The sequence below is a fragment of the Mus pahari genome, chromosome 5, assembly GCF_900095145.1.
Source record: "Mus pahari chromosome 5, PAHARI_EIJ_v1.1, whole genome shotgun sequence".
NCBI lineage: Eukaryota > Metazoa > Chordata > Mammalia > Rodentia > Muridae > Mus > Mus pahari.
Genome location: NC_034594.1, coordinates 39,152,339 through 39,162,766, shown reverse-complemented (window position 1 = coordinate 39,162,766; position 10,428 = coordinate 39,152,339). Strand labels below are relative to the sequence as shown.

Genomic DNA, 10,428 nt, shown 5'->3' with positions numbered 1-10,428 from the left:
AGATCTATCTGCCTCTGCCTCCGAAGTGCTAGGATTAAAAGGCATGAACCACCGCCAGGCTCATTTTTATTGTTTTGTTGGATATTAAAGTATTTCTTTACTATTTAAAGAAGTGCGTGTATCCAAATCTTTACATATAACAATAGGCACAGAACAGCTTTGTAAAGATGTGATAGTTATAGGAAATGTGTGTGTATAAATTTCCTCATTTTTCAGTATACTGCAAAGTAAAAAAAATTAGGGATTAATAAACTAAGATATGTTTACTAGTAGATATTGATCAATAGAATTATTTCTAGCCATAATTATAGAATCATAACAATTATATCAACTTTGCTTCATAATCAAAATATAGTAATATTAATCCCTTATCTTTCTCTAGTTGTAACTGTAAAATAAACCTAGATCATATAAAGCAAGCATTATGCTTATATTCAATATTATTTTGGTTTGTCAATAAAATACATACTAGTTAGATATTTATTATGTTTTTAAGTACATTATATTTTTAATCTATGGGTAAGTTTTTAAAAGAAGCCTAATTTTAGTCTGTTTTAGTTACTACATGGATTCCTTTGAGCAACTCAGACCAGAAGATAACCAGTCAGTAGTGAGCAGAATGCAGAAGAAATACTGGAGAACTAAACAGGTCTTTATCAAAGCAACAGGAAAGAAGGAGGACAAGCATGTGGTTGCGTCTGATGCAGAACTGGACGCTAAACTGGAGGTAAGTGTGAAGGCTCTGTGTGCTGCATGGGGCTCCAAGCAGGGACTGGAGCAAACTTTTACACCGGGATGTTTGGGATGTCCTAGTTAGCGTTACTATCGCTGTGATAAAACACTATGACCAAAAACAAGCTGGGAAGGGTTTGCTGGGCCTACACCTCCACATCTGTAGTCCATCACTGAAGGAAATCAGGACAGGAACCCAAACAGGGTGGGACCCGCAGGCAGGAGCTGATGCAGAAGCCATGGGAAGTGCTGCTTGGTGGCTTGCTCGGCCTGCTTTCTTACAGACTTTGGGACTACCAACCCAGGGGTCACACTACCCACAATGTGCTGGGCCTTCCCTGTCAGTCAATTATTTAAGAAACATTATTTAAGTACAGACTTTCCTACAGCCCCATCTTATGGAGATATCTTCTCAGCTGAGGCTCCCTGCTCTCAGAAGACTCTAGCTTGTGTCAAGTTGGCATAAACTAGCAGCACAGGGGTAAAGGCAACTTTGCTACAAGATGTTTAGCTGTGGCTGTCATTAAGAGACACCTATTACAGATCACAGTTATTATGAATAGAACATTTGCAGAACTGGTAATAAAACTAGGAATTGAGTAATTTCCTGACATACTTGTAGTCTCAAGTTCAATGTTAACTAACAATTAAAATCCCAGTTGAGATAGTACATTCATTATAGGTTGTGTCATACATATTTCTTTTTTTTTTTTTTTTTTTAGGTGAATGACACATCATATGTGGTTGAGTTGGATTGTGGCTTTTAACTTTTCAGGACTTTATCTTTTAATTGAGTTTGATTTTTATATTAATGGGGATTGAACCCAGGGCCTCATACGTACCAGCCAACACTCTGAGGCCAAGTGCTGGGCTTTCTTATGGCTCTGGATGCTTGTGTTTAAAAAGAAGTCTGTGTGTCATTATAATAACGCAGTCATACTCTTGCATCGGTACTGCTTAGGCCAGGCCTCCTTACTCCCCTCCCCTCTCCTCTCTGGCTTGAGTATCTTGCTGGGGTTTCTTGCTCTTGTTTGGCCCTGGAAATTTGGAAATTAGCCTTCTTTTAACTTAATTAGTGCTTCAGAATAAAAGGGAAATGAACCTGGTTTTTTGGAGAGTGTTTGCTTGTTCATTTGTTTGTTTTTCCAGCAAGGAAAAAAATACAGTGACTGAGTCACCTATCTCTCTGTTCTGTTCCCTTGGTTCACAGGACTGGGTTAGGCTCTAGTACCAAACAATTATTACTGTTTCTTTCTTAGCATCTTTACAAAATGCTTCGCATGCGTCATTTCCTTATATGTAACTGTGTCAGCTGTGTTAAAGCAGTCGCCGAGACACCTGCTGTATGATGATGGCTTACAGTGCTGTCCCTTTCATAGCAGGCCTCCTTCATTTTTATTTATTTATTTAATTTTACCTTTGGTTTTTTTTTTTTTTTTTTTTNGGAACTCACTTTGTAGACCAGGCTGGCCTCGAACTCAGAAATCCGCCTGCCTCTGCCTCCCGAGTGCTGGGATTAAAGGCGTGTGCCACCACGCCCGGCGTCATACATATTTCATAGCCCTCTAATATTGTCTATACCTCACTGAAATACATGAGTTGTTACCAAGTAGCAAATGATAATAGAGTTTTTGTTTTTATTATTATTTATTTGTGACTTTTTATTTATGTTTTGTGGTACTGGGAATGAACCCAGGGCCTTTTCTTACTCTCGTTCTCCTTCTCCTTTTCATCCTCCTCTTCCTCTTTACCTTCTTCCTCTTCCTTCTTCTCTTCCTTTTTACCCTTCTCTTCCTCCTCCTCTTCCTCTTTACCTTCTTCCTCTTCCTCCTCTTTACCTTCTTCCTCTTCCTCCTCCTCTTCCTCTTTACCCTCCTCCTCTTCCTCCTTCCTCTTCCTTCTCCTCTTATTCCTCCCCCTCCTACTTTTTTTGAGTCAGGGTCTCACAGTGTAGCCCTGTCTGGCCTGAATTCACTCTGTACACCAGGCTGGCCTTGAACTCATCAGAGTTCTGCCTAGGCCGGTGTCCTAGGTACTAGAATTAAAAGTGTGTGCTACCTACCACAACCCTCCCGAACCCATGCTCTTGTGCTTGTAAGGCAAGCATTCTTACTCTCCTACTGAGCTGTCTGCAGACACACTGAAGACCCCACTTGTTAATTTTTTTATTTTTAAGACATCTTGCTATTTATGTATGTTCAGGCTGGCCACATGGCAGTTCACAACTGTCTCTAACTCCACTTCCAGGAGATCTGACACCCTCATACATGCAGGCAAAAACATCAATGCTCATGACATAAAAATAAATACATTTTTAAACAAACAAACAAACAAGCAAACTAGGTGTATATCCCAAGCTGGCCTCAAATTCATCAATTCTGTCTCTGCTTTGTAAGACTAGATTGTAGGTCTGTACCGCCATGCCTGGCTTGTATCTATTAAGAAACAAAAGTTATTGGAACATGTTCTAAGAACTTGCTTAAACTCCTTTTTAAGTAAAAGGAACCATTTTCCTGAAGTAAGTTTAAACCTTGTATTAAAAATGAGAAGAGTATGCCGGTAGAGGCGGTACACACCTGTAGTCCTAGCACTCCGGAGGAAGAGACGGATGGATGGATGTGAGTTCAACCAGCCTCGTCTACAGAGTGAGTTCCAGACAGCCAGGGCTACACAGAGAGACCCTGTTTAAAAAAAAAAAAAAAAGCACTTACTATTTGTGTCGCAAAGTAGTCCTTATGATTCACTCACATGTGGGGACAAGAGAAGACTGCGTTTGTTGTGATCTGTGTTTCAACACTAGGAGAACTTGCCACTGTCTCCACACACCTTCCCACACAAGGGAAAATGTCTCTGCTACTTTACATGGTTAGGTAATCTATAACATTTTACTATAAAGTTGTCCATTACACAACTATGGAATCAGCTATGTATTTCCTCCCATATTTATACTATTTGTTTATTTTATATTTTTATTGTTTTTGGTTTTTCAAGACAGGGTTTCTCTGTGGCCCTGGCTGTCCTGGAACTCACTTTGTAGACCAGGCTGGCCTTGAACTCAGAGATCCACCTGCCTCTGCCTCCCAAGTGCTGGGATTAAAGGTGTGTGCCACCACTGCCCAGTACACTATTTTCTTTTTTAACAATGTATTTTTTATTTTATGTACACCGGTATTTTCCCTGCATGTATGCTTGTGCAAGGGTATCAGATCCCCTGGAACTGGAGTTGCAGACAGTTGTAAGCTGCCATGAGGTGCTAGGAATTAAACCTGGGACCTCTGGAAGAGGAGCCGGTACTTATAACCACTGAGCCATCTCTCCAGCCCCATACTATTTTTCATAAGGATTGAAAAAAAAATGTGGGCTGGAGAGATGGCTCAGTGGTTAAGAGCACTGACTGTTTTTCCAGAGGTCCTGAGTTTAATCCCCAGCAACCACATGGTGGCTCACAACCATCTGTAATGGGATCTGATGCCCTCCTTTGGTGTGTCTGAGACAGCTACGGTGTACCCATATACATAAAATAAATAAATCTTTAAAAAATTCTTAAAAAACCCCCAAATGCTAGGCTTGATGGGTCATATATAATCCTAACACTGGAGAGGTGAAGGCAGGGGGATGAGGAGCATAAGACCATCCTGGGCTACCTAGTTAACTTAAGGCCATCCTGGGCTACCTAGTTAACTTAAGGCCATCCTGGGCTACCTAGTTAACTTAAGGCCATCCTGGGCTACATAAGACGCCTATCTCAAAAAAAAAAAAAAAAGGTAAAAATAAAATTCATTGTAAAAATAACATGTAGTAGTAGTAAATCTTGCAAGAACTATGGGAAAAACAAGCCATAATTGCCTCATGTTAATAGAAATACCTTTTGTTTTATTTTGTAATCTTCCATATGCACTGGAAATTGATGTTTATTCTTTATTTATTTGTTTATCTTAGATGCATGAGTGTTTTGCTTTCATGTATGTTTTTGCACTACACATGTGCCATGCCTGAAGAAGCCAGTAAAGAACACCAGATCTCCTGGAGGTGGAGTTACAGATGGTGCTGGGAATTGAACCTAGGTCGGCTGGAAGTGCAATCTATGTGTGTGGGCGTGCGTGTGAGTGCGTGCATGTCTGCATGTTTTAACTCCTGAGCCATCTCTCTAGCACCTGAAATTTGAGTTTTAAATGGCCATAAAATGGCCATAACCAGATACTAAATTCAGTTCAAGTACATCTAAACTTATCTGGGAAGTTGATTATTATTCCTCTACCAAGTTTTTGGTGTTTACTATAAATAGTCCATAGATTTGATTAACCATCAAAATGAAAGCTCCTTGATGTTAAGGAGTTAATAATCAGAGGGCCAGGCCTCAATATAGAAGAAATACCAGTGTCCTTTGAGCAGTGTCATAAAAGCTCTTCAGCAGAAGGCTTTGCAAAAGGAGATCACTTTGAAATCCATATGGGAAAGTTTAAAGTTATGTATGAAGAGTTATGACAGGTATACATTTTCATCTTATGAGCCTAACTTATTTATTTAATTTATATATATATATATATATATATATATATATATATATACATATATACATATATACATATATACATATATACATATATACATATATACATATATATATATATATATATACTGTTACTCCCCTCAGACACACCAGAAGAGGGCATCAGATCCCATTACAGATGGTTGTGAGCCACCATGTGCTTGCTGGGAATTGAACTCAGGACCTCTGGAAGAGCAGTCAGTGCTCTTAACACTGAGCCATCTTTCCAGCCCCCTGTGCTTAACTTTTAAATAAGAGTCTACTGGATATTTTCTTAATTTTCTGTTGCTGATTAATCATAGTAGTAATGAAGAAAGGAAATTCAAAACAAAATAACCCAAAAGCAAGGTTGCAATGTTAATTATTTTATTTATTTTCAAATAATTTTCTTTACTGTTTCCTTTTGGCAGTTCTGGATTGAGCCCATGCCTTCCTTATTGTCCACCTCATGCCCTTCCCCATGTCCTCCTCTATGCCCTCCCCATGCCCTCCCCATGCCCTCCCCCATACCCTCCCCCAGCTCTCCCCATGCTCTCCCCATGCCCTCCCCATGCTATGGGTGTGCTCACCCACTAAGCACATTTTCAGCTCTCTTTTTCAAAAGCAGTTATATTTGATGTTATACTATATTCTTTTAAATCTTATCTTGTTTTTAATTGATATGTGAAAACATAAAAATTGTACACATTAATGGAATAGAGGTCTGGAGAGGTGGCTCAGCAGTTGAAAGCCCTGTCTGCTCTTCCAGGGGACCAAGGGACCATTCCCAGTCCTCACATGGTAGCTCACAACTATTTGTAACTCCAGTCTCAGGGGATCAGACAGCCTTTTCTGCCTCCAGTAGCACAAGGCATGCACATGGTGTAGAGACATACCTACAGGCAAAACACATTAAAAATAAGGATAAGTAAATCTTTTTTTTAGAAATGGAGTTAATTAATTAGATTTTTCAAGACAGGGTTTCTCTGTGTAGCCCTGGCTGTCCTGGAACTCACTCTGTAAACCGGACTGGCCTCCAACTTCGAGACCCACCTGCCTCTGCCTCCTGAGTGCTGAGACTAAAGGTGTGTGCCACCACTACTTGGGTCCAGTACATTTTTTTTTTTTTTTGGTGGTGGGGGTGGCAGGTGGTTTTGAGACAAGGTTTTCTCTGTGTAGCCCTGGACTCACTCTGTAGACCAGGCTGGCCTTACATTCACAAAGATCCACCTTTCTCTGCCTCCTGAGTGCTGGGATTAAAGATGTGTGCCACTATGACTGGCCAGTACCTTATTTTTTATAGTAAACTTATTGGATTGTTTTGATTTGACTAATATTAATAAAGTTATATTGAGCATCAACTGCTTCTAAAGTATTCTCTTGTCGTGTGCCATTTGCAATATTTGATGCAGTTTATAATGGATATAATTTAGTTGAGTTCTGATAACTTGGAAGCTAAGGGGAGAACAGGTTCTGTAGATAGACTCCACACATTCGTACCTTTCTTTCCAGCATTCACAGGGAGATTTAAATGTGCTTTCTATGTCAGTAATATAATGGCTTGAAGTACAGAAAACAGATATAATTAATGTTTACACCATACATCACGGCCATGCAAAACAGATATAACTTATGAAGTATATCTAACATGCTTTATGCTAATGTTCTGCTTTTGAAGTGCTTACAGTTGTATTTGTTTATTGTTCTTTAAATTGTCCTAATCAAATTTATCTTTCAAGGTTTTTCACTCCATCCAGGAGACATGCAATGAACTTGTGAAGATAGTTGAGAAATACCAGCTAAGACTCAACGGTATGACATCCTAGATTCTGATCATTCCTATGTCAAATAAGTATTGATATGCTTTTTAAAAAACGAATCATTTAATGAGAAACATTGGTTTATCAAATCATTTTATATGATTTTATTGCAAACTATGAAAATTTATAGTGACCTGTTTCCGAAATGCCCAGTGTCTGTCTTTCCCTTCTGAGGCTCATTAAATCATGTGACAGCAAGCAGTTCCTTTCCTTCTGCTATGCCTTACACTCAGCCCAATGGAGCTTTTGGACTTCTTTCTCCACTTAGATTATAGTAGAATAGGGGGGAAATGTATGTATATGTGTAGGTATATGTATGCATATCTTGCAGGAGCCAATTCTTTCTTTTCATCATGTGCACTCTGGTAATTGAACTCAGATCATCAGGCCATATATATATATATATGTATATGTATATATATATTATATATACATACATACACATAAATATACACATGTATGTGTATATATGCACATATACATATATAAGTGTATGTATGTATGTATAGTGGCTTACTGGATGTGGCTGCCTCTCTGATTGCATATCTTAAAATCCTTTCACTGAAGTGTGTTAATTTCTTCACAACAAGCTCCTGCATCATATGATTCTTAACTTCCTTTGGGCTTTTGAGGTTTCCCTTAGATTTAATGCGGCTTTCCCTTCACCCCCATATCTAAATTTAAACTCCTCCTTTATACCTCCCTCGCGCCCTTACAATGTATTTTATCTATTGCTTTTAAACACCTAGAGTTTGTTTTTCTTTTTAACATTTTATTACTTATTAGTTATCATTTATTTAGGACTAGGGCATGCACATGCCAGATCATCTTTGTGGAAGTCTGAGGACAACTTGCAGGAGCCAATTCTTTCTTCCCATCCTGTGGACTCTGGGGATTGAACTCAGGTCATCGTGCTTGGTGGCAAGTGGGTGCTGCTACCCACTGGCCCACTGAGTTCTGGATCTGATAATGCAAGAATTGTTTCTGTTGCCTTGTGTGTCCCCAAGCCCTAAAAACAGTATCTAGCACGTCTTCAGTAAGCATTTGCTCATTGTGTGGCGACTCTCCCCTGTAACCCCAGCAGTCAGGACGCTTGAGGAGGAGGAGGGTCACTGAGTGGGAGGCTAGTGTGGATACAGCGTTAGGCCAGGTCAGCCTGGGTTAAAGTAAAATCCTGACTCCAAAACTAAATACATAAATCAATCAATAAATAAGTGCTGCCTTCTGAAGCTGTAAGTCAAGCTTACCATTTATAATCAAAGCTTATATTGAAGAGGCACTCCAACATGGCATCATTAGGCAGGGGTTTGTGTGTGTGTGTGTGTGTGCGTGTGTGTGTATGTGAATATGCCATAAATACTATGACATAGTTGAACTTACCGCAACAAAATAAGATGATTCAGAAAGCATGCATTTGAGTCAGTTTAGAGTCATAACCCAGAGCTGCAGTTGGAATTAACTTGGGCTATAGTAACTGACAAAGGGAACTCTGTAGAGGGTTGTGGTTAGGTGGTTAATGGAGGGTGGAGAGATAAAAAAAGAGATTTGGAGGCCAGGGAATGAGATTAAAGAAAGAAAACAGTGTGCATCTATACAAGAGTTTGTAACTAAGACTAAGAAGAGTAAAGAGCAAAGGAAATGTGGGACCAGATGACTAAGGGTCAGAAATACCAAGGTGGAAAAGCCTGGCATGACCACTGACCATCATGGTTCATTGGAATGGAAATGTCTAGAAAGATTGGCAAGTTTGCATGCCTTTAATTTTGCCTTGAAGTTACTCGACTTTTTGCCATCCTCATGGCATTTCAGACTAAGGAAGGGATCATATATGTAGGTCTCAGTGTGCACTTTCTCTTTAGGATGCGACATAAACACGGTGTCTAGGGACTCATATACTAATAGGTCTGCTGCTGTACTATCAGACAAATGATAGTTAAATAGACAAATGATAGATAGACGATAGATAGATAGACAAATGACAGATAGTGATAGATAGATAGATAGATAGATAGATAGATAGATAGANATAGATAGATAGATAGATAGATAGATAGATAGACAAATGACAGATAGTGATAGATAGATAGATAGATAGATAGATAGATAGATAGATAGATAGATTGATTAGTGCAATGCTGCAAACTTGTAGTGGAGATTGAATGTTGAGCTGTGTGAGCTCACCATTCACTGTGTCACGGAACAGTATCAGACATCTTTATGGAATCAGTTGGCCAGGGATGAGGCTGTCACTGGGATATTTGTCATGCTGGCAGGTCCTATCAGAAAAGCAGCACAGGTTGAGCCTCCCCTACCCTTTCAACATCACTAAAGGGGAAGACTAGGTCCACTTTGTACCTGGTTAACAAGTTCCATGTTTCCAGAGAACCCTAAATCCTCACACAGAAGTGATGACTTCTAATATTAAAGTTATGAGCCAAAGAAAATGCATCTCTCTCAACTAACCAGAATTAATATTTCTCCCGAGTGAAAAACATGACTGTTCCTGGGTATAGTTGAGAAGGTCTTAATTACAGCTATGAGGGAACACACAGCCAGAGGCATCTGGAAGAGACCAGACTGAACCAAACTTTAAGGGAGTGGGTACGGAAGACAAGAGAAGAGAGAGGGAAGAGGAGAGAGGGCAAAGGATGAAGGAAGGTCCAGAAGGGAAGAGCCAAGAGAACAGGTAGTCAAAAGGGCTGAGAAGGAAAAGAAGCTGAGGGAGGGAATTAAAGCCCAGCCCCTGGCTTAGAGGCCTTGGGCAGGGTGGGCAGGTATGAGGAGGTGGGAGAAGGTAGGAGGAGGTGTCCAGCATCTGCTCTGATGGTGACAGGCACCTCAACCGTTTGTTCTGATCACATTCTGAGGTAACGTTGGAGCCTTGTTGTTGCTGCTGTGGACCAGGAAGGCAGAAATATTGGTCAAAGGACAGGAAGTGGAGACAGGAGTGTAGGCTGGAGACATCTGTTTTGCCCTCTGCCCAGAATCTGCTGGACCATCTGAGGCTAGATGCAGGTTCTGAAAGCACCTGAGACTGGCCTGTTGCAGGTGGTTTAGGAGCAGTTCCCAGTCTTCAGTTGACTGGAAACCTGCTGGTATAGATATAGACTGGGGACAGAAAGCAAAGTTAGGATGTGCGGCAGAAAGGTGTGCCTAGGTGGGCCCATGCCCAAGCGTGCCCTCTAAGAAATCAAGCCATGAGACAAACCAAATATAGAGAAGGTTTATTGGAGAAAAGGGAAAGGGGGAGGAGAGGAGAGAGGAAGAAGGGATGAGGCTGGCTGGGGACATGTGGGAGGGAAGAGGGACAGAGAATAGTTGGAGGGAGAGAGGGAGAGGGAGGGGGGA

At 40.4% G+C, this 10,428-nt stretch overlaps 1 protein-coding gene across 1 annotated transcript in view; it reads left to right on the top strand.

The window, feature by feature from the left end:
- The window catches only part of LOC110321714 (islet cell autoantigen 1-like protein), a 24,240-nt gene extending 15,761 nt beyond the window's left edge, over nt 1-8,479 (top strand). Inside the window, exons 2-4 of the mRNA XM_021198141.1 lie at nt 559-727; nt 7,000-7,072; nt 7,882-8,479. Coding sequence (XP_021053800.1) covers nt 566-727; nt 7,000-7,072; nt 7,882-7,979 — 333 coding nt within the window. The 5' untranslated portion in view covers nt 559-565 and the 3' untranslated portion in view covers nt 7,980-8,479. The remainder of the gene's footprint in view (nt 1-558; nt 728-6,999; nt 7,073-7,881) is intronic.
- The last annotated feature ends 1,949 nt before the right edge of the window (nt 8,480-10,428 follow it).